The 24,650-nt window shown below is 38.9% G+C and overlaps 1 protein-coding gene and 2 pseudogenes across 2 annotated transcripts in view; 1 reads left to right on the top strand and 2 right to left on the bottom strand.

The window, feature by feature from the left end:
* The window catches only part of GTF2H1 (general transcription factor IIH subunit 1), a 36,841-nt gene that overhangs the window by 2,334 nt on the left and 9,857 nt on the right, over window positions 1–24,650 (bottom strand). Inside the window, exons 3-15 of one of the 2 annotated variants that reach the window (XM_028501562.1) lie at window positions 22,386–22,578; window positions 21,419–21,584; window positions 20,161–20,254; window positions 18,114–18,263; window positions 16,520–16,599; window positions 12,927–13,054; window positions 12,726–12,813; window positions 12,385–12,468; window positions 7,743–7,831; window positions 7,236–7,353; window positions 3,144–3,234; window positions 2,549–2,664; window positions 1,163–1,255 (exon numbers count right to left, since the gene is read on the bottom strand). In XM_028501562.1, the coding sequence (XP_028357363.1) occupies window positions 1,163–1,255; window positions 2,549–2,664; window positions 3,144–3,234; window positions 7,236–7,353; window positions 7,743–7,831; window positions 12,385–12,468; window positions 12,726–12,813; window positions 12,927–13,054; window positions 16,520–16,599; window positions 18,114–18,263; window positions 20,161–20,254; window positions 21,419–21,584; window positions 22,386–22,578 (1,490 nt within the window). The remainder of the gene's footprint in view (window positions 1–1,162; window positions 1,256–2,548; window positions 2,665–3,143; window positions 3,235–7,235; window positions 7,354–7,742; window positions 7,832–12,384; window positions 12,469–12,725; window positions 12,814–12,926; window positions 13,055–16,519; window positions 16,600–18,113; window positions 18,264–20,160; window positions 20,255–21,418; window positions 21,585–22,385; window positions 22,579–24,650) is intronic. The other variant, XM_007104909.2, reaches the window with a different exon arrangement.
* Window positions 8,236–11,185, bottom strand: LOC102985546 (elongation factor 1-alpha 1-like; annotated as a pseudogene).
* On the top strand, window positions 16,608–18,094 carry LOC102975121 (heterogeneous nuclear ribonucleoprotein A1-like; annotated as a pseudogene).

The following is a 24,650-nucleotide window of genomic DNA, read 5'->3' as shown; positions in this document are numbered from 1 at the left end:
GTTGTGGCCTCTCCCGTTGCGGAGCACAGGCTCTGGACGCGCAGGCTCAGCGGCCATGGCTCACAGGCCCAGCCGCTCCGCGGCATGTAGGATCATCCTGGACCGGGGCACGAACCCATGTCCCCTGCATCGGCAGGCGGACTCTCAACCACTGCGCCACCAGGGAAGCCCTAAAAACTGTTTTGATTATCCTACTTACTGAAACACTGAACTCTAAGTTTGTACATACTGTTTTTTTTTTTTTCCCTGTCATCTCTGAGAAGACTTGCATTAACACATAGAGAAACAATCTTGTGTGGTTGCTCTAGCCTTGCATTAAAAACAACGCTAAAAATCCTGGGCATAAGGTGACACTTCTCACTGCCTTACCCACTGCCCTGCCCTGCTGTCAACCAGGGAAGCTGAAGGCAGACCATAATCCAGGAACTGTTCAGCTTACTTTCATAGAATGGCAATTCTACCTTTCTTTGCATTGCTACATTTGTACTTGCTACACAGGTTTTCAAAATAAATACCTTTAGGAACATACATAGGTTGTAAATCTATAAAGAAAACCATGGAGGTGATTATTACAAATCCTGGTTAGTCATGGCCTTGAGAGAGTGGGACAGGGACACTCAGGGTACTGGTTCTAGTTTTACCATGATTGGTGGGTACACAGATACTTGTTTTACTATTTAAAAGAGCAAATGTATTTTATACACTTCTGAATGCATGATACATTTTACAATTAAAAAACAGTATTCCTGGGACTTCCCTCGTGGTCCAGTGGTAAAGCATCCACCTTACAATGCAGGGGACACAGGTTTGATCCATGGTCAGGGAAGTAAGATCCCACGTGCCACCAGGCAACTAAGCCCGTGCGCCACAACTACAGAGCCCACACACCACAACTAGAGAGAATCCCGTGCACCGCAAGGAAGAGCCCTTGGCGCCACAACGAAAGATCCCGCGTGCTGCAACTGATGATGATAAAAATAAAATAAATGCTCTTAAAAAAAAAAAAAAAAAAAAAGCAGCCTTAAAAGAACCAAAAAAACCCCCAGTATTCCCAGCAACAGAAAAAAACAACATATATACTCATTTACAGGAAAACAAAGTTAATTTCATCATTTTACTACACAGAGAAAAATATTAGGCCAAAATTAAATTGTTGCCTTACATTTGTGCTTAAATACTGTCTCCGAATTTTTTCTTGGAATGGGCAGAGTTTTGTAACTTGGAATCGTTCCAAATTACTTTTCATTTTCACTACCTAAAAAAAGATGAGAGAAATAATGAATTACAGACTCTCAAAGAACTTACAGGGATCAAGAAAAAAACACACATAAGGTTTCTTTTCCTTTCTTCTTTTTTTTAAGATTAACTGGCTCCACCAGGCAGAGAAGCAATATCGAATATATTTAGATTCTTTTGGTTTATAATCCATATCCTTCCTGATGTTTTTTGTGCATGTGTAGAAAATATACAGTATACACTGTTTTAAAATTCCACTTGGTTTAACGGGAACATCTTTAAGTCATTAAATACTAAGTCGTCATTTAAAATGGATGTATCTTTAACCAATCCCCTTCTGGTAGATATTTAGACCATTTCTACACAGACAGTGGTAGAGAAACATCTCTATGGCTCAATATTTGCATACATTCATTCTTAATTATTTCCTTAGGTTAAATTTCTAAATGTTGAATTTCTGGGTCAAAGCATGTTTTAAAAAGGTAGTACTTGTAACGGAAGAAAGGACTCTCTTCTTAGCAACTTGGCCATCACTGATCATTCTAAGTTTTTTATCCTTTTACAAATTATAGATGAAAAATGTGCTTTCTATGTAGCTTTAAAGATAATTTATTTGAATACTGAGTATGAAAATTTCCTCTTAGGTTTATTGGGCCACTTGCATTCTTTAGTGAATCGCCTGTTAAAAGTGTTTTGCCTATTATTATTATTTTTTTTTGTGGTACGCGGGCCTCTCACTGTTGTGGCCTCTCCCGTTGCGGAGCGCAAGCTCTGGACGCGCAGGCTCAGCGGCCATGGCTCACGGGCCTAGCCGCTCCACGGCATGTGGGATCTTCCCGGACCGGGGCACGAACCCGTGTCCCCTGCATCGGCAGGCGGACTCTCAACCACTGTGCCACCAGGGAAGCCCTGCCTATTATTTTAAATGGGGTATGGGTATTTATCTTTCTCTTAAAGACTGTTTATAAGAACAATCTATATAGTAAAGCTATTACTACTTTTTTTAAAAAAAATTGAATTATAGTTGATTTACAATGTTGTGTTAGTTTCTGGTGCATAGCAAAGTGCTTCAGTTAACTTTTAAGATGCACGATTATAAGTTATGGAACTGGTCTGGATCTCAAGTTTCTCTGTATACAAAATGGGTGTCAATACCTACTCCATCAGGATGCTGTGAGGCTTAAATGAAACAATATATGCAAAGTAGTGTTTGGCACATGGTAAACATTCAATACAATTTTCCAACTTCAAGATAACACTTCACTAAGTTACACTACCACAACAGCTGGCTGTGTTTGGAATCGGTTCTGACCTTTTCTTCTAGGAATGGCGTATTAACGGGAAAGCAGGACCAGAAGTGCCGTAGAAGTTCCCCAACAGCCACATAGAGGTGTTTCAATTCAGACTGAATATCATTTGGCACCATCTCTGCAAAAGAAAAAGTGGTCCATAGGATAAAAGCTATTTTCCCATGTGTGTAGTCTCTGAAGAATGACAACTCAGAGAATAAATCTGAATGCGTACTCTACCAATAATAAACCAGGATGTGCTATTCTGAGACAAGTTACTGATTTTGTGGCCGACAGACCACAGAATTTAAATTTCCTTAGGGTTTTGGAGGAATTTTCAGGTTTTGCTTTAAGAGGGAGGAGAGGAAAAAAAATGTGTGACTAGCAATGTCACACATTACTAGTGTGACACAGCAATGTGCCACTGTTTGTAATGTTAAAACAATACTGAAACATAAGCTCTTGTCTAAATATGCTTCAGGATCTGGATGCATTAAAAACAAAACAAAAATCCCAGAAATGTCCCAAAGAGAAACCAATAAAACTTAGCACTCTTCTCAAATTGCTCTTTTGAGGTTATTTAGGTAAAGGGACAGCAACAGGAGGTCCAGCACATACGGTTTATGGCTTGCTGTGTCCCTCCCTGCATCAGTGCTCCTCCAGGTGACAGTGCTGTGATGGTACTACTGGCAGCACTGCTTGAGAGAACCTGAAAGAAATTAAGACACAAAAAGTGGTTTCTCTCTTTTTTGGCCATCTTTTTTACTTAACATTTCAGTTCTATAGCAAAATGTCCAATAAGTCTTCATTCCTATATAAATACATAAGTTATAGCAACCAGAGTAAACCACTTTCCATGAGGCTAGAAACACAGTATTTGTAGAAACAGAATACCTACCAATCTTCCAGGAATACCAGGCAAGTCCAAAGGTGCCTCAAAACACACACACTTTTGTCTAGTCAAGCCCCCCTGCCTTTTTTAAAGTATAGTTGATTTACAATATTGTGCTAGTTTCAGGTGTACAGCAAAGTGATTCAGTTACACATATATATGTATATATCTATATTCTTTTTTTGATTCTTTTCTATTATAATTTATCACAAGATACTGAATATAGCTCCCTGTGCAGTAAATTCTTATTGTTTATATATTTTCTATATGGTAGTGTGCATCTGTTAATCCCATACTCCCAATTCATCCCTGCCCACCACCCCTCCTTCTCCTTTGGTAACCATAAGTTTGTTTTCTATGTCTGTGAGTCTGTTTCTGTTTTGTAAATAAGTTCATTTGTACTATTTTTTTTTAAAGATTGGGAGTGAGTTATTTATTTATCTATTTATTTATTTATGGCTGTGTTGGGTCTTCATTGCTGCATGCGGGCTTTCTCTAGCTGCCGTCAGTGGGGGCTACTCTCTTCATTGCTGTGCACGTGCTTCTCATTGCAGTGGTTTCTCTTGTTGCGGAGCATGGGCTCTAGGTGTGTGGGCTTCAGTAGTTGTGGCACGCGGGCTTATCAGTTGTGGCGCATGGGCTCAGTTGCTCCGCGGCATGTGGGATCTTCCTGGACCAAGGCTCGAACACGTGTTCCCTGCATTGGCAGGTGGATTCTTAACCACTGTGCCACCAGGGAAGTCCCTGTACTATTTTTTAGATTCTACACAGAAGTGATATCATGTAATATTTGTCTTTCTCTGTCTTAGACAAGCCCTTACTTAAGTACCAACTTAACTTATGAACTCTTAGCACTGAAGGTAAAACTGAGTTTAAGGAAAGAAAAAAAAGACAATAAAACAAATGTTAAATCCCTACTGGCAGCTGACGTAAGAAAATCCAGCAAAGCAGAAATATATTATTTGTCATTTTTCAAGAAAGTGAATACACCTAGCCAAAAGGGGAAAAAAACCCCACATTCCCCACTGTATCCATATCAACATTTAGGGACATAACTGATCTATCTCTTCACTGAGTGCCTAACAAGTACCAAGGGCTAGCCATGGACAGGAACAAATCATTTGCTGAATATCTCAAGCGCAGGTTTAGTGTGTCTCAGTGGAGTTTTTACAAGTAGAAACCTATGTGTGTATGGGCTGGATGAAAAAAATATTTAACTTGGTGTAAAGAGCACATTATAGGACTATGAGTCAAGGGGACATGAATGTTCACTTTATTCCTATTTCCTTTTGTTAGAAATGTTATAATGCATTGTAACCAGAAGTTTCAGTGACTGCTGAGCTTGCCGACTAGTCACTGGCTACACTCAGGTATACACACCTGAGGGCACATGACCTCTGCATGTGTCTCAGATAATAAAATCACTTTTTTAGGGGTGTGCGGAAGAATCTAAATATTTAAGACTGACCACAGCTTAAAAAAGTTAGGTGGACCTAACTCTGGCCCAAGGGCCAGATGTTGGACAAGTATAATCTAGAAGGAAAGATGTAGTCAAACAATCCCATACTGTTACGTGAGCATAAGTATGTACAACACGTATTTCCTTGCTCTGTCCACTGAGGGGACAATGAAACCAGTAGCAAATGACATCCCAACAGTAATGAGTACACCTAGTACTCACATCTTTGTTTCTAAATCTAAACACTTAAAGGAAGATTCTGTGGCTGGGCAGGGAAAGGATAAGATGAATTTGGAACATCTATCTCATTGTGCCATAAAGTAAAGAGGTGCTCAAAAATTGATGAAGATATTGTCAGAAAGATACCAGAGCCAGGGTAAATGGCATGGGAAGCACCTGACTACAAAGGGGCAAGGGTACATTTTTTGTTGACAAAACTGTTTTTTATCATGTTGGTGATTACACAACTGTACATGCACACAGAAAATCAAGAAATAGCCTGAAAAGGTATATTTTACTGTAGGTTAGTTATACCTTAGTTTAAAAAAAGAAAAGAACTGATAGCAACAATTTATAACCCATAGAATAATATAAAAATCCATGCTTACAAATAAATAAATAAACGTAAATAAATAAATACAGGAGACAGGAAGGGAAGCTCAGAAGGTCAACTGATGGGAGGACAGAATTAGAAAATCACCATTTAACCACCACCATGGCAATAACTGTTTTCAGCAATTATCAACAGATTCTAAAATGCTAGTGGGTAAAAGTTTGATGGGAAATAAAAAATTTAGTGTCTCCCCACAGGATACTTATTAATTACAAAGGGAAAAATACTAAGTTTTTGGCGTTGAAACCAGGTAGATAGTGCCTTAACCAAGTGATCAAATGTTAATATTGCAAGTTAGGACAAATACATACGTGCTTCCTGATATGATGCATAAAGGACGACATATCACTTACACATCATTCCGGTGGTATTTTTGCCAAAAGCGCATAACATGAAATACACTCATGAGAAAACAGAGAAACTGAAAGTGAGGGCATCCTCCAAAAAACTGGCTTGTACTCTTCAAACACCAAGGTCATGAAAGACAAAGACTGAAAAACGATTCCATTTTAAAGGAGACTAAAGAGACATGAGAACTGAATGCAATTCATGCACCTGACTTGGAGGCTGGACCAAAAATAAAGGTTTTCTTTTACTATAGGGACATTAGTGGTACAATTGGTGAAATTTCTGTAAGACCTACAGGTTAGATAATAATACTTTATCAATGTTAACTTATTGTTTCTATAACCATACTGTGTTATTTATGAGAATGTCTTGTTTTAGCAAATATGGACTGAAATATTTAGCTGTAAAGGGATCTACTCTCAAAGTGGGTCAGAAAACTTTCACAACTTTTTGTAAATCTGAGATTATTTCAAAATAAAAAGCAAAAAGTCACTCCCAATATGTGATAAGCACTACAATACAGTATGAATTAAGTGTCTCAGTGTTTATGAAAACAAAGAAAAGAGAAAAAATAACTCATTACTGGGCACGCTGAGGACTATTTCACAGAGGAAGTGGAATTTGAGCTGTCTTGAATTATTATTATTAGTTCCCCAGACACAGGCAAAGGGCATTCTAAGAAGAGAGAAAGCATGAGCCAAAGTACAGGAAGCATGAGGATGACACGATTATAAAACTCTGGGTAGTTTATAGTGTGTTAGGTTGGAGTATAGGACTCTTGGTTATGTGGGGAAGGGAATGGTGGAGACATGGCTGGAGGTGGGACTGGAGATGTGGGTTACAGCCAGATTACAGAGTTTGGCATGTCAGACAAGGACATCCAGACAATTACTGTGGGAACAAAGCAAAGGGAGGCAGTAAAGGTTTTTAAGCTGCAGAGTGATGTGATCAGAATCATGTTTTTAGCAAGATAACTTGCAGTGGCAATGTAGAAAACCAGTCAGGTTTGCCTAAATCAAGGTAATGGAGTCAAGAAATACTGAACTGACAGAACTTGCTGATCCACTGAAGTATGTACAAGGGCAGGGAAAAATAAAGAGTATCTAGAGAGTGATGTCCTGAAATTTGGGGAAATCTGGGAGATTTTTCCAATAAAACTGTGTATATGGAAGGAAAAAATCAGCAATCACAAAACTCATTATCTTACTTTTTATCATCATCTTATCTTCAGGTATGCCAAATACCTCTTTTCTCTATCTCTGACTTTTTCAATTTATTAAGCAGAAATATGTCTTTAAACCCCATTAAAGTATTAGTTTTACAGTTCAATTTGAATGTGCTCATAAACTGAGAAAACAGAATGGGAATTCTGTTTTTCAAACAGTACAAGTCACCTACCTGAGTTAATTTGGGTGTATAAGCTTCCATTTCTTGTCTAATACTTTGAAAAGAATTAATAATGTCCTGACTTGTTGCATACTGTAGTGACTGGATTGGAGTTGGACCATGATAATACCTGAAGATTAGCAAAGAAGAAATTACTAATCACACAGAATAAAGGTGCTCAACATTTGCCTTTCAAATATTTTAGCAGTCTCAAGACAATATTCTCCCCAAAGTAAAGAGTTAAAGATATTTCAATAAAATAATTTAATTCCTGTAAGGGCAATACGAAGAAAACAGCATAGATAGCCAAAATTTATTTTCTTGGCTTCCACCATTTAGGATCCTTTCCTGAGATGCACAAAGTAAATTTAGTAAATTTTTAAGGAAATAACATAGTGTATTTTATGGTAACAAACTAATTAAAACTTGAGTTCTATACCTGAAAAATATATTCTGCAATGACTTGTGATATAAAACTATTCTGTCTCAAGTTAATTTAATATTAGTCACCAAACTTACCTATCTGACTTCTTGAGGTTTAGTGCAATTGTTTTTATGGAATTATTTTTTCCCAAGTCTTCATATTCAATGGACTCTTGTAACTTCGCCTATAATTATCAACACAACACTTTTAATTGTAAAGTTCTCTTACAAAAGTAATGAACATGATTGAAAAAGCAAAACTGTACAGAGGGTAAAATATGAAGTTTTCCCAAAATGAGTCTCACTTCCTAGACATGACTGCTCTACAAATAGCTGAACCCATTTTTTCACCATCCACTTACACAGAGTACCTGTTTTCCTACACTCTGACCAAACTAAGCATTACTGAACCTTTAATATTTGAAAATCTGGTAGATGAAAATGTGTATTTTACTATTTTTCCCAAATAAATAAAAAAATTAATTTTTTTACATGTGTTGCAAATACTTTTCTTCCAATTTGGTGTTTTTCAATTTTAATTATTCCCTTTATGCTTATTATTTCTGTGGGTTAGTTTTTTGCTTAAATCTTTTTTTTTTTTCTCATTAAACTTTTTTAATGGGTCTCAAATTCTGTGACAGATTTTTGGTCAAGTTGTTTCCATTAAAAAGTACTGATTTTAAAAACTAATAACTTAAAACTGCCACACACAAAACAAATGGTCCACAACACATTCTCCTTTGCTTCTGAAGGTTTTACGATGCATTGTTATCATTAACCAGTCTTTTGCTATTAAACTTAAATGGTCAATTGAAACAAACAGTTCTGAGACTGTTCTTCCACCACTGATTAAGACTGGGCTGGCAGGTATTGGGGATAATATTCATTTAGCCTTCTGAGCTTTCTGGGCAGACTTGGTGACCTTGCCAGCTCCAGTTGCCTTCTTGTCTTGTCCACTGCTTTGATGACACCCACAGCGACTGTCTGTCTCATGTCACGAACAGCAAAGCGGCCCAGAGGAGGATAGTCAGAGAAGCTCTCAACACACATGGGTTTGCCAGGAACCATATTAACGATGGCAGCATCACCAGATTTCAAAACTTTGGGGCCATCTTCCAGCTTTTTCCCAGAACGACGATCAATCTTCTCCTTCAGCTCAGCAAACTTGCAGGCAATGTGAGCTGTGTGGCAATCCAGCACAGGTGCATAGCCGGCACTGATTTGTCCTGGATGGTTCAAGATAATCACCTGAGCTGTGAAGCCAGCTGCTTCCAGCGGTGGGCTATTTTTGCTGTCACCAGCCATACTGCCACGACGAACATCTTTGACAGGCAAGTTCTTGACACTGAAGCCCACATTGTCCCCAGGAAGGGCTTCACTCAAAGCTTCATGGTGCATTTCAACAGACTTCACTTCAGTTGTCACGTTGACTGGAGCAAAGGTGACCACCACGCCAAGTTTGAGAACACCAGTCTCCACTCGACCCACAGGGACAGTGCCAATACCACCAATATTGTAGACGTCCTAGAGAGGCAAACGCAAGGGCTTGTCAGTTGGGCGAGTTGGTGGCAGGATGCAACCCAGAGCTTCAAGCAGTGTGGTTCCACTGGCATTGCCATCTTTACGGGTGACTTTCCATCCCTTGAACCACGGCATGTTAGCACTTGGCTCCAGCATGTTGTCACCATTCCAGCAAGAAATTGGCACAAATGCTACTGTGTCGGGGTTGTAGACAATTTTCTTAATGTAGGTGCCGACTTCCTTTACAATTTCCTCGTATCTCTTCTGGCTGTAGGGTGGCTTGGTGGAATCCATTTTGTTAACTCCAACAATGAGTTGTTTCACACCCAGAGTGTAGGCCAGAAGGGCATGCTCACGGGTCTGCCCATTCTTGGAAATACCTGCTTCAAATTCACCAACACCAGCAGCTACAATCAGGACAGCACAGTCAGCCTGGGATGTGCCTGTAATCATGTTTTTGATGAAGTCCTGTGTCCTGGGGCATCAATGATGGTCACATAGTACTTGCTGGTCTCGAATTTCCATAGGGAGATATCAATGGTGATACCACACTCGCGTTCAGCTTTCAGTTAGTCCAAGACCCAGGCATACTTGAAGGAGCCCCTCCCCATCTCGGCAGCCTCCTTCTCGAACTCCTCAATGGTTCTCTTGTCGATCCCACCACATTTGTAGATCAGATGGCCAGTAGTGGTGGACTTCCCCGAATCTACGTGTCCAATGACAACAATGTTGATGTGGGTGTTCTCCTTTCCCATTTTTGCTTAGGTTTAGCGGTGGTTTTCACGACACCTTGTGTCCTGGCGGCAAACCCGTTGCGAAAAAGCTTGCTTAAATCTTTGATCCACTTAGAATTTATTTGAAATAAGGAGTAAGGTAGGGAATCTGAGGGTTTTTTAAAATATTAAATTATTAATCAGTCCCCCTAAAACCATTTGTAGAATAATGTCTTTCCCCACTTACTCTGAAATGTCATGTTTATCATATATGTATTTAATCCCTCCATGTAAATATTTGGGTTTACTTCTGGATTCTTATTCTCTTTTTTTTTTTTCTGCAGTACGCGGGCCTCTCACTGCCGCGGCCTCTTCCACTGCGGAGCACAGGCTCCAGACGCGCAGGCCCAGTGGCCACGGCTCACGGGCCCAGCTGCTCCGCAGCACGTGGGGACCGGGGCACGAACCCACGACCCCCGCATCGGCAGGCGGACTCTCAACCACTGCGCCACCAGGGAAGCCCCTGGATTCTTTATTTTGGTTTTACTAATGTGTTTTCTCCTGGACTAGTAACAAAATGCTATATTTCTATAGCCTTATAATAAAAACACATTAATTATAAGACACATGATGACAAATCTATGTAAACATTTGGGAAAACAATTTTACAATATTTCATCCCTACAGAGCTATGGAATTCATCTGGTTAGCTCTCATCTGTAGCTTCCCAGACTAGGATCAAAACATTTAAGATATTAAATATATCTCAAAAAAGATCAATCTGAAAACAGTATTTTAAATTGCCCCTATTTTAAGAGTCTGAATAGTCCTCTTGTAGTATAGGAACAAATCTGACCTCAGCATTCTATTCAGAGTAACACATCAATCAGTCCCACCTTACCTAGACTCAGCCTAAGCTTTTATTACTTTCTCAGCTCTACACCCTTGAGCCACCTTCAAGGCATACTGATATCTTCATTACCTTTCCCATATGTCAAGCTCATTTCTACCCCTGCTGTTGCCTTACCCAAGTCATGTCCCAACCTAATCTCTTATATAAATCCAAATCCTAAGGCTCTGCCAAGGCCTAGTTATTCATCTAACTTTCATACTTAACTGAAAGCTCCATGAATATAAGGACTCTATAAATACTTCTGGATCTCTCATTCTATAAATTCCTTGCAGAACACACAGCAGACAACTATTGACTTGAAAAAAATATCTAGATTCAGTTCATCACTGAATATTGTGAAAATTCACACAATGATTTCTGACAATTCTTTCACTACCAAGAATCATGGGTACTTACTGCAATATTGCAAAGAAAAGCATCACTTCCTAGATTTCTTCTTTAGCATCTCTAACTTACATTTTAGATTCACTATGCTTATTAGTTCAGAAAAGAAATATCTTACTGACTTTGTTAATTTTAAAGGTGTATATCCCTGTAGAAACATATTAAGTGACCGAAATATATAAAAGACTCGCCCATAATTCCCTTTTAAAAATCATAAACTTAATTATATCATATTAATCTGTTCTGCAAACTTTATCTACTTGCTTACTCTTTGGTTCCTACTGTAAATCACACAATTACTATACTTGAAATTGTTTTATAATTATTCTTTTGATTTTGTTTTACCTGTAGACACTAAATTCTTTCAGGACAAGAACCCAATCTTTTTTTTTTTTTTTTTGCGTTACGCTGGCCTCTCACTGTTGTGGTCTCTCCCGTTGCAGAGCACAGGCTCTGGACGCACAGGCTCAGCAGCCATGGCTCACGGGCCCAGCCGCTCCGCGGCATGTGGGATCTTCCTGGACCGGGGCACGAACCCGTGACCCCTGCATCGGCAGGCGGACTCTCAGCCACTGCACCACCAGGGAAGCCCCAAGAACCCAATCTTATTCTTTTTTTGTTTCCCACCACCTAATATGGCATGTAAGGCAACTCAAAAATGGTTTCTTGAATTTAATTTTAATGAACTGAACTATCGTATGGTATATGTGAACTCTTTTAAATTCAACATATCATTAATCCTTTTAAAAAGCCACTTATTGCTACATGCATCAATCTCCATTGTATGGCTGTATCACGGATATTAGGATGGTTGCTATTTTCTCAATTATAATACTGCCATGAGTATGTGTATCTGAATCTTTGCACACATCTTTATTTTTAAAAAAAAATAAATGTCCAAAGTGGAATACTATCCAGAAGTGGAATTAAGGGTATAAACCTTTAAAAATTTAATACATATTGCCTGATTGCCCTCTAAGGAAGCTTTATCATAACTTATTTTTATAACCAGGGAGGGAGGAACTTAAAAAAACTGAGGGATAGCGAAGCTTGGCCAAGTTGCAGGGAGAGAAGAAACATACAAGTAGGTAACTGTTCATATTCCCCCACAACCCCTTTTCAGTATTTAATGAAAGACATTTCAAGTTCTGAAATGCCAGGTTTAACATGAGGGCCAATCTTATCTTTTAAAATCACATACACTAACCTTTAGTTTTTTCTTTCTGTCATATTGTCTTTGTTGAATACTCTTTCCCAGAAAATAAAACTGTATGTTAATATGTGTATGTGTCTACAGGTGAAGGAAAAAAATAAAACAAAACAAAAACAGTTAACAGACTTGAGTCCATGGAAAGCAGTCTGGCAAGCCAAAACAAAACTGAGGAAGTACTCTTTAAAATGTTCTACAATTTAAGCCAAATGCTTAACATCTTGGTCAGAAGGAACTGAGTCATCTGAACAGATAAAGGGTCAACATAAGGTACGAGCAGTTACATAGGATATCTGGAGAAATGTGAGCCATAAATGTCCCAGACTTTTTACCCATACCCTTTTTACTGCTGGCTGAAAGCAATCTACATCTCCAGAATTTCCATCAATGCTGCTGGGCTCGCCATTTTGCTCATTTTGTGCTTCTCTGAAAACAAAGGAAAAAAAATTAATGTTGAAAACCACAGGCAGAACAACAACAAAACTCCATCTGGCTATCATGGAAAACCCAGTTACTGCATCTTAGCATGTGTACTTAACTGTTTCCTGAGACCTGCTGCCAGGACCATGGCACTGTGATGGTTAAATCTCTTGATGATGGCAGCATTACTATTCTCTCTTATGGATTTAGAATTAGAAGTAGATGGCACAGAGGAAATGCCATAGCCCTGTGAGAAACAATTTAGTAGATTAAAAATTAAAATAAACTTCTGGTTTTCTTATCTATTATGAGAGACATGTTGAGCTGAAAAAACTTTCTGGATGACAGGACTTTATTAATTCTGAGCATTATCAAATACTTACAGGTAAACATTTAAAAATAAGTGACATTATACACACAAAAAATGAAGAAATACTACTAACTGCTTTTAGTATCACAAAAATACCTTAACTGTTAAGTGCTGCATTTTTTTCCTAAAGAGCAATTTTGGATCTAGATTAAAATACTAATTAGTGGGACGTTGGGCTGTAAGCCAGTACACTTAGTTAAAACCCATAGGGGCTACGAAAGAAGAAGTGGTCACTCCCACTGGAGTGGGGTGCAGGGAGGGTAGGGTAGGTTCAAAAAAGCTTCATGGAGCACCATAAGATGAATAGGTGCTTGCAAGGCAAAAACGGAGACACTTCAGGAAGAGGAAACTAAAAAAAGGTATAGAAGTAATATAATACATATCGTGCCATGGGTTTGTATGTAGTTCGGTATACCTGGAATGAAGGGTGGGCCAGGGATTGGTGAGACATAAGGTTAAAGAGGTATGAGAAAGATCATAAAAACTCATATGCCATTCATTCATTTATCAAATAATTACTGAGTGCCTAATACCTCCTATGTGATGGGGATAGGCCAGTAATAGGAACAGTCAGCCTCATGGAACTTACAGTCTACTGATAGAAGACTGAGAACTGACAAGTAAAGCAAGGTAAAAATAAGACCACTTTTGAAAGTGACAGATGCTATGAAGAAAATAAAGAAAAGAAACAGAGAAAATAAAGACATAGTGTAGTGACTGGAATGGGAGGAGATACTTTAGATAGGGAGGTTAGGGAAGGTCTCACTGAAGAAGTAACATTAGAACAGATGTCCAAAAGATGGGTAGAAGCTAGTTAGGTAGAAGAGCAGGAAGAAGGAACAGCAAGTGCAAAGGCCCTGAGGTAGAAAAAGCTTGGTATGGACCTTAAAGAAGGCAACTATGTTCGGATCACGAATCGAGTGGAAACAGCCCCAACTGAGGGAGAAGTAGGCAGAGGCCAAATCAAGAAGAGCATGGTAGGAGTTTTGATTTTATTCTAAGTTCAACGAGAAACCACGGAAGAGTTTTATATAAAGGGGGCATTATGATCTGATTTGTAACTCTTACTGCTAGGGAAGAATAAACTATAGGGAACCAAAGTTGAAATAAGAAGATCAATTAGGAGGTTAATACAAGCAATGAAGCAACTGTACCCTAAAAGCAAGAGGGTGTAAGTGTCTACGGAGACAGAGGAGATGTAGACAGATCAGAGATGTGTTGTTGAGTACTTGTTGATCAATTGAATGTTGGAGGTGAAGAAAGGGGAGGAATCAAGGAGACTCCTAGGTTTTGGCTTGAGCAACTGAGTCCATGGTAATGGTTTTTTTTTCTTAAACTGACATACGGAAGACCCAGGAAGAAACAGGTTTTTGAGAATGGGAATCAAGGTTCTATTTTGGACATGTTATGTTGAAGGGTGTCTGTGAACTACCTAAGTGAAAATATCAAGTAGGGAGTTGGATATATGATTTTGGAATTCTGGGGTTAGACAGACCAGGACTAACTGGGAGTCATCATTACATAATTAGAATTTGAAGCAATGGAATGGAAAGAATGTATTTACAAGGAGGCTCAAGTCTGTATCCTGGGACAGAACTACTAGAGGATGATAGAGGAAAAAGAGGCATTAAAGGAACAATTGAAACAACCAACATTTTAATTAAAAGGATTGGTTATATAAATTTTTATATATCCCTACAAAGGGACACTAGTTGCAAGTCTGTACCCTTAAACAACATCTCTCCAATTTTGCTACCCCTCCCCAAGGTCAGAACTATTAACCTCATTTTACAAGAAAACTTAGAAAAATATTTATAAATTACAGTTTAAGCCAGGTAAGTCTATGTACTTAACAACTGTGTGGTATATTTAGCTCAGACTAATAGTGATAACAGGAAAAGTGAAGATATGCATAACATACCACCATTTTTATTAAAAAAAATTAAATTCCCCCTCCATTATATTAAGCTGTATCTTTTTTAAAAAAATATTTTTATTTTTATTTTATTTTTGGCCACGCTGCGCAGCATGTGGAATCTTAGTTCCCCGACCAGGGATGAAACCCACGCCCCCTGCATTGGAAGCACGGAGTCTTAACCACTGGACCGCCAGGGAAGTCCCTTAAGCTGTATCTTAAGCTTCATTTTCTCCAGGTGATTAAAGAGGGCCACATTTGTTACGTGTTGAGATTCACCAAGGAAGTGATTGAATGCTGAGAATTTTCAAGAAAACAACTGAATCTCATTAGGGAAATGACTCACTGGGACACCAAGGATTACTTTCTGTTAATTTAATAATTTAGACTATAGGACACAATTTTAACATTGGTTTTCTCACCTGGTGCATGCATACACTAAGAGGAAAAAGGGGGAAAAAGAAAAAGGAAGGAATGAGCATGTTTATATGGCCAACAGAATAGGAGCCAAAGGAAGGGCAAGAAAATTAAAAGGTAACAGTGTCAAGAGAATACCTGAGGAAAGCAGGTTCCTTCCTAGCCTAGAAGATAGAAGCAGGGATAGAATTAGCCTTGATCAGAAGGGATCACCTATTTCTCTGTGATTGGATAAACTTCTCAGTCTGGAGTCATGATGCTGAGGTAGGTAGCTCATACTTGATGGTCTAGCTGTTGAAACATATTGGGGCTAATATAGGGTAAGGGTCATGACTGTGCTCAAGATCTGGCAAATAGTGGGCAACCAACAATGTATGTTAACTTCTCCCAGTATACTAACATTTAGTCGCATTTATTTAGATTAAAGTTAGATACAGCATAAAAAACATCGTGTTACACCTTCACTAAAAAAAAAAAAAAAAAAAAAAAAAAAAAGTGAAAGGGCTTCCCTGGTGGCGCAGTGGTTGAGAGTCTGCCTGCCGATGTAGGGGACGCGGGTTCGTGCCCCGGTCCGGGAAGATCCCACATGCCGCGGAGCGGCTGGGCCCGTGAGCCATGGCTGCTGAGCCTGGGCGTCTGGAGCCTGTGCTCCGCAATGGGAGAGGCCACAACAGTGAGAGGCCCGCGTACCACAAAAAACAAAACAAAAAACACACAAAAAACACCAAACCTTCATTAATACCTAGGCAACTGTTGATGGGGGAGGGAGAAAATTCTTTTAAAAAATGTTTTACCAACTCATATGGAAATTTCAGTTCTCCAAGGCAATCTTAATAATAAACAGTGCTCTTGAAAAGCACTTTTGATAAACTACTCCAAATAACAGTATTTTGTTTGTTTTACCTTCTAACAAGTAGAATATCTATACTCAAGGCAATTTAAAAACTATACAAATGTTGAAGACCAGGAAAAGACTGTTTTCTCTCATAAATCCTTTTACTACTACTTACCTCATCTAATGGTTTATCTTCCAAAGCTGTCAAATCAAGTAGTGGGTTTTTCACTCCTAATGAAACCATTGTTTTTAACCCTAGAAAATCAATGAAACAAAAAGTTGATTAAGTTTTCCTTTCTCAGAAATAAAAAAATTCACTAACAGCATTAATGACAAGAGCAGCAAATTAAATGCGAGAGTGTGCTTTCTGCCCAGGGACGCCGCCGAGTAAGCGCTGTTGATGTCTCCCCCCGCCTTCACTGCCGTCATGTCTAAGTCAGAGTCACCCAAAGAGCCCGAACAGCTGCGGAAGCTCTTCATCGGAGGTTTGAGCTTTGAAACAACCGATGAGAGCCTGAGGAGCCACTGTGAGCAGTGGGGACGCTCACAGACTGTGTGGTAACGAGGGATCCAAACACCAAGTGCTCCAGAGGCTTCGGGGTTGTCACGTATGCCACTGTGGAGGAGGTGGATGCGGCCATGAAGGCAAGGCCACACAAGGTGGATGGAAGAGTTGTGGAACCAAAGAGGGCCATCTCAAGAGAAGATTCTCAAAGACCTGGTGCCCACTTAACTGTGAAAAAGATTTTTGTTGGTGGCATTAAAGAAGACACTGAAGAACATCACCTAAGAGATTATTTTGAACAGTATGGGAAAATTGAAGTGATTGAAATCATGACTGACCGAGGCAGTGGCAAAAATAGAGGCTTTGCTTTCGTAACCTTTGATGACCATGACTCTGTAGACAAGATTGTCATTCAGAAATACCACACAGTGAACGGTCACAACTGTGAAGTAAGAAAAGCCCTATCTAAGCGAGAGATGGCTGGTGCTTCATCCAGCCAAAGAGGTCGAAGCGGTTCTGGAAATTCTGGTGGTGGTCGTGGAGGGGGTTTTGGTGGGAATGGCAACTTTGGTCGTGGAGGAAACTTCAGTGGTCGAGGTGGCTTTGGTGGCAGCCATGGTGGTGGGGGATATGGTGGCAGTGGGGATGGCTATAATGGATTTGGTAATGATAGAAGCAGTTTTGGAGGCGGTGGAAGCTACAATGATTTTGGCAGTTACAACAATCAATCTTCAAATCTTGGACCCATGAAAGGAGGAAACTTTGGAGGCAGTAGTTCTGGCCCCTATGGTGGTGGAGGCCAATACTTTGCCAAACCCCGAAACCAAGGTGGTTCCAGCAGCAGCAGTAGCTATGGCAGTGGCAGAAGGTTTAGATTACTGCCAGGAAACAAAGCTTAGCAGGAGAGGAGAGCCAGAGAAGTGACAGGGAAGCTACAGGTTACAACAGATTTGTGAACTCAGCGAAGCACAGTGGTGGCAGGGCCTAGCTGCTACAAAGAAGACATGTTTTAGACAATACTCATGTGTATGGGCAAAAAAACTCGAGGACTGTATTTGTGACTAATTGTATAACAGGTTATTTTAGTTTCTGTTCTGTGGAAAATGTAAAGCATTCCAACAAAGGGTTTTAATGTAGATTTCTTTTTTTTTGCACCCATGCTGTTGATTGCTAAATGAAATAGTCTGATCATGATGCTGAATAAATGTCTTTTTAAAATAAATAAATAAATAAATGCTAGAGTGTGTCAAGGATAAACAGTTACCTTTTTCATCTATTTTGGCACATTCTGCAAACAGGTCCTTTGACCCAGTATTCAGCCGGTCCCTGTGAAAATAATGGGACTGAAAGAAACGTGTCCAGAATTCCTTTTCTGTCATGTTGTGGGGAACATTTTCTGCATATTTCATTTTTACTGTGAAAAAAACCCATAATAGTTACATAGTGAATTTCCAATTCTTAAAACCCCTCAAATAGACTACTAGCAAAACTAGATTATCAAAGTATTCAACTTTACAAACTGTATATAATAATTGTAAATATAAAATATAACTTGAGAGATTAGGTGAGGCACTACCTTTATGAATCTTAACAAATTACAAACAAAACCTTATTTTGAATATTTATTTATTTGGCTGTGCCGGGTCTTAGTTGAGGCACGCAGGATTGTCATTGCAGCATGCAGACTCTAGTTCCCTGACCAGGGATTGAACCCGGGCCCCCTGCATTGGGCGTGCAGAGTCTTAACCACTGGACCACGAGGGAAGTCCCATAAAACCTTATTTTGTACCAAGAAAATTAACAATTTTCAAAGTTTTAGTGGAAACACCAAGCTTCTTGGAGTGAGATCTGAGTCTGCTTACTTGATCACTTATATATGGACACTTTTAATCCAAGGCACCATGTTAGGTGCTGGGGAAATAACTAAAGATCTCCATAACCTACTGGACTATCAGTTCGGCACTCCAGATGCTTACATTGTTCAAAAAGCAAAGAGATTAAGAGGTTTAGGTCTCTTAAGCTGGAGAGCCTAAGTTTAAAATTCTAGGTCTGCCACTTACTGTCTGTGTGATGCTGGACAAATTACTTAATCTTTCTTTACCTTGGCTTCCTCATCTGTAATATGGGGGTAATGATAGTACCTACTTCATAAGTAATATCTGTGATGATTAAATGAGTTAATATACATAAAGGCCTTAGAATGGTGACTGGCACATAGTAAACACTACATTATTATGTTATTATCAGAAAGATAAGAAAATAATTACATTATAATGTGGTAAGACACAGAGCCCTATGGAAGGAATGGGGAGGGGGCTTATATCTGCCTAAAATAGTCAGGATTTTACAGAAGTGGCAATGAAGTGATGCTTGAGCTGAGTCCTGTGGGAGAGAGATGTTTCCTAAGGACTAAAGGGGCAGGAGTGAGGAAGTAGAAAGAGAGAATAGTGTATGGCTTGAGAGCTTTGTTTAGTTAGAAGAATGACTGAAGCAGCTGCTCTCAACCTTGGCTGGCTGCACATAATAAATCACTAGAGCTAGAATCAAAACATTTATACTTTTAGGATGATTTCTGCAAGGGAGGCAGCATGAAGGATGATCTGAGTTAGTGCTGTAGAGACTCATTTATTGATGCCTCTGGAGCATGTCATCTTACTCATGTATGTTAAAGGGTATATAAAGTTTAGGGACTTCCCTGGTGGTCCAGTGGTAAAGAATCCGCCTTCCAATGCAGGGGACGCAGGTTCTATCCCTGGTCGGGGAACTAAGATCCCACATGCTGCGGGGCAACTAAGCCCGCGTGCTGCAACTACTGAGCCCGCACACCTCAACTAGAGACCCCGTGTGCCACAAACTACAGGGCCCACACACTCTGGAGCCCATGTGCTCTGGAGCCCGTGCACCACAACTAGAGAGAGAAAAACCAGCAGGCCACAACTAGAGAGAAGCCTGCATGCTGCAACGAACAGCCCATGCACCGCAACTAAGACCCAGTGCAGCCACAAATAAATAAAATAAATAAATAAAATATATACATAAAAAAGAAAAAATAACTTAAATATTAAAGAAAAAAAAAGTTTAAGAACCACCGGTGGAAAGAATGGGAAAGTCATCATACCAATGGATTGATGACAGCACATTATATGCTAAGCCATTAGTATCTACCACATGTCAGGCACTGGATAACATACTTCACATATTTTATAGCACTTCATCAGGAATAAAGGTAAAGCCTTTTGTTTTTCAATGATACATTACTGAATTCATCCAAACAAATATTTTAACTGTCTGAAAGAACTGGTTCTTCTTACCTGCTGGATAGGTCCTAAATATGGACTCAATGATATCAGTCGTTAAATTGTATCTCAGACCATTACATCCATCTGTTTGGGGCCGGACATCAGCCTAAAATAAAGACCACATATATATCTGTATTTGTTAGAATACTGGGGGAAGATGTCTAAGAACCCAATGGACACTGGACAAAGGTGGAAAAACAGACTCTCTGAATGAAATACAGAGACAGAGATAAGTCCCTCACCTATACTTTTGGCATAGAGACAGGGCTCACAGAAGCCTGACCTGGTTTCACATAATTTTAGTGAACTGTAAAATCTGCTTTTTGAAAATACAACATGGTCAAATAGGCACATTTAAGTGTTGCCAAAGGCAGATATCTAGTGGAGCTTTAACATAAAACTTATACAGTTACCAAATATTTAACTATTTGGTTACTAAGTAGTTACATATTATCTGATTGGTTTCTTTAAGAAGGTCTTATTAATTCAATTCACTGCTAAGCACTCAGAAAGATGCCAAACATGTAACTGCTACTCAAATTTTTGTTAAATGTATAAATACTGCTTTGGTTTTACCAGAGTATAGACTGAATTTCACTTTCTAATTCCAAACATAAGGTAGTCTCAATTTTCCTCTTAAGATACATTTTACAATTCTTACTTTTTTATGAACTGGTGGTCATTATACATTTAAATTTTGCATTATAAGTAAAATATTGCAATCATTAAAAAAAGGTAGCTGAGGTCTTCCCTGGTGGCGCAGTGGTTGAGAGTTCGCCTGCTGATGCAGGGGACATGGGTTCATGCCCCGGTCCGGAAAGATCCCACATGCTGTGGAGCGGCTAGGCCCATGAGCCATGGACGCTGAGCCTGCGCGTCCGGAGCTTGTGCTCCGCAACGGGAGAGGCCACAACAGTGAGAGGCCCGCGTACCACACACACACACACAAAAGGTAGCTGAAAGCCCTAAATTTAAAAGTATTAGGGGAAATAAGCATTAGTCCAATTGCTAAAAGATTCTTTTTCAAAAGTCCATTTGAATTCCAGCATACTAGGGTCAAGTCCAAAAAACTAAGAAAATATAACTGGCAAAAATATATAAATTGAAAAAGATACTGTATGTATTTTTAAAATTATTTTAGAAGAATACCATGGATACTGAAGTATCCATTAATTTACTTGAAGAAAATGCTAAATTTTATAAAAGAAATGGCATCGTTAACACATATACCACTTTCCTTTCCCTTCAGAAATCTAGAAGGGTCACATACCAGAAATGCTGCAGAAATGCCAACATCCTGCTTATGATTAGATGTGGAAGAACTCTCTGTTGCATTCACATTTAAACGATTGGCCCAGAATTCCTCAGCACTGATCACCTGACTCACAACAAGGTCTTTATAAAGCTGAAACAAAACAGGATCTTCTTGCAGCATTCTGGTGATAGAATATATCGAACATATTGAACTTTTAGAATAAAACACCATTTAGGTAATATTCAAAAAAGACTTTAGCCACATGAAACACCAAACTTTCATTTTGTGATGATTGAGCGGCAGAGGTCATTTAGTTCATTTGTTAGTAATTAAAAGCAAAAAAACATTTTCGGAGGAACAAATTTAAGTGCAGATAAATAGAAGTCAGTCTGAAGAAGCAAAGGCTAAACTCTTTGAGGGCACGGATTTGGTCTTATTCATCCCTATATTCCAGTGATACAAAGGCTGTTTTTTGTACTGTACTGTTTTCTCTTTCACAAAAAGATGAATGAGGAAGAGAGATTTTCTAGCAACTAGTTTTTCATGGTGATAAAGCACCTGGAGCCATAAGCACAGAAAGATAATTCATCTTTTCAGAAATTCTCATTATTTTGGATGTTTTCTCAACTTTTTTAAAGTATGACTACTTTCAGGTTTCTTATTCACATACACACTTCTAATGGTTTAGTATCTTCTCTGTGACACAGAACTAGAGAATTAAGGGACCTTATTAGCACCTTCGAATTGCAGTTCTGTTCCTAATCAGACGTTAGGCTTGAGGCAGTTTGTCTGAGTTTATCTCATCTGCCGAAAGCCAAAGCTAGTAAGATGCTAAAGTTAATAACCAAACACAGAGGTAAAGATAACAAAGCCCACACTTTCCTAAACTACACCGTCAAAGCACAAGGGGTGAGAAATAAACTATTACTTGACTGGTGAGAACCTAGCATCTCTTTAAAAGCCTGTTCTTTTCCTCCTTCACCTGTTCTTCTCTTCCAGTTCTTTATTTGCTTTCCTCTTGAATTTGGGCAGCAGCTGCTGAAGAAGGTCTTTCACTGCATCTCGCTCTTTCACTGCTGTGCTTTCATTGGAAAAATGGAAGTTAGTTGTGTCCCCTGCATGCAGGACCAGCTGAAGTTGAATTTTAGCTTTTCCTTCTGGACTGATTTTCTGGCCTAAAAAGAAGCATAAGGCTAGTTAGATAAGGACACTCACACTGTGGAAAGTCATACAATAAGTTACTTCTCTCAAGACTCAGGCTTCCTTTGGGCTTTAGTTGCCCTATTCCAATCTTGATGCTTCAGCAGAAATGTACACTTCTCAAATAATCCCATATAACCAGAGCATGGTTCAACAAATTCACTGCTAACACTTGGTTTCCTTCTTCAGTATCCTTTTTGTGTGGCACTTCTCACCCACTGCTTCCACCTTTGGATACTAAAGGGCCTTTGGATACTAAAGGGCTTTGGTTTCCACTCAACTGGGCAGCTTTCTTTAAAGCTTTCTAAACAGCCAACTCAGAGTCCTGAATCTACCCTGAACAGCCGCTTCCAACTGACATTATCATTAATAAAAATGATTTGTCACGATTCAAAAAACTCCAAAACATAGCCCATGGCTTAATTACTAATTGTGAAGGAAAATACGTAATTCTACATTTGAGAGATCAAGTGTCAGCACTTTAACCAAGTGATCAAACTTAGCCTCATTAAAAATGGAACAACCTGACACTATGGATTTTCTGAGGTGACAAAATAGCAACACCATCACTTACGTGTTGTTCTTGCTGAAAATGTCTAACTTGAGTATAATCAAGCCTGTAGACCTGACTTTTAATTTATAAGAAATACAGGTATACAGGAAAAAAATTAAACAAAACCTTGAGGATACCATCAGACATAATCAGAATGTGTGATAGTCTACAAGCCCATACTCTTAAAGAACAGACTAAAGAGACAACTACATACATGAACCTAGACTAGGTATTGGTTAAAAAAAAAAAATCACAGCTATAAAAATCTTTGGACAACTGGGGAAATGCAACAATGGTCTGGATATTTATTAAAATTTTCTTGGTGTTGTAATGTTATAAGCAGTCAAAGTGTACACTCACATAAAAAAGCAAATACAGCAAAATAATATTTAGATGGGATACAATATACACGTATACATTGTACTATTCTTTAAACTTTTCTGTAACTTTGAAGATTTTCATAATAAGTTGGAGCTGGAAATGTCAAAATATACCTACATAATAGAGACCTCGTATTCTTAAAAAGTGGGCCTCATGGCTTCTCTTCTTCATAAGGGAAAGAGATGAAGGGGCTTTGTCTCACTAAATGGGTGACTAATAGTAGTGTGAACTCATTACCTAGAGCTCTCTGCCCTAAGCAACCTACTAACACTTAAACAGAAACTTTTTCAATGAAGATACTGCTTCCAAACCAACATTTTAGATGAAATACCTTACTGCCAAAAAGAGCAATATGAAGCAATTTACACTGTCAGCCAGCCTGTTCCATTATTCCATACCTCCAAAACAAAACAAACTATCACTCCTCTCTACTATCTTTTCTTAGTCACTGCTTTATTCTTGCTCTATCTTAGCTCGTGCCTCTGAGAGGTCTACTTTTGAAGTTTTTTAACTATCTAACTGCTAATTTTCACCTTAGTAATGTATTATTGACAACTTTCAATGGCTTCTTTCAGCAATGAGCATTCTTTCAAATATTCAGCTTAAAATGAAAACTGATCTGGTACAGATCTAAATTTGGGTATGTGCTCTCCTCCCCAACAGCTGAGAAGAATTGTTGAAATACAGAAGATAGGCATATTCTTTATTGCATGCTGTGAGTATCACACTGAGTATGTGTTTTGCAAAGGTATAAGTCTAGCTTCCCGTTTAAGAGAAATGTTAATATAGGCAGTTCCTAATTTATGAGTCTATTGTAGAACAAATGTTAGTTTGTAAGACTATTAGAAACTTGGTGAGGCATTTCTCCACAGAAACAAAGTTTTGAAAGGAAGTAGTATTACCAGGAGAGTGGACAAAGACCAGATAGCTTAGGCAGTACTGAATTATGATGAATTTTAAACAGTATTTCCTTTTGAAAATTAAGATTCTAAGTTATTTCAGTGGAGAAAGATGACGATCTTGGTCATTTCCAACAGCAAATTAGAGTAAGTCCTTAGGGCAACTGTTCATACACAAAGGACATTTGTAAACTGACCACTTGCAAGTTGAGGA

The sequence above is a fragment of the Physeter macrocephalus genome, chromosome 16 (assembly GCF_002837175.3).
Source record: "Physeter macrocephalus isolate SW-GA chromosome 16, ASM283717v5, whole genome shotgun sequence".
NCBI lineage: Eukaryota > Metazoa > Chordata > Mammalia > Artiodactyla > Physeteridae > Physeter > Physeter macrocephalus.
This window is presented reverse-complemented; position numbering and strand designations above follow the sequence as displayed.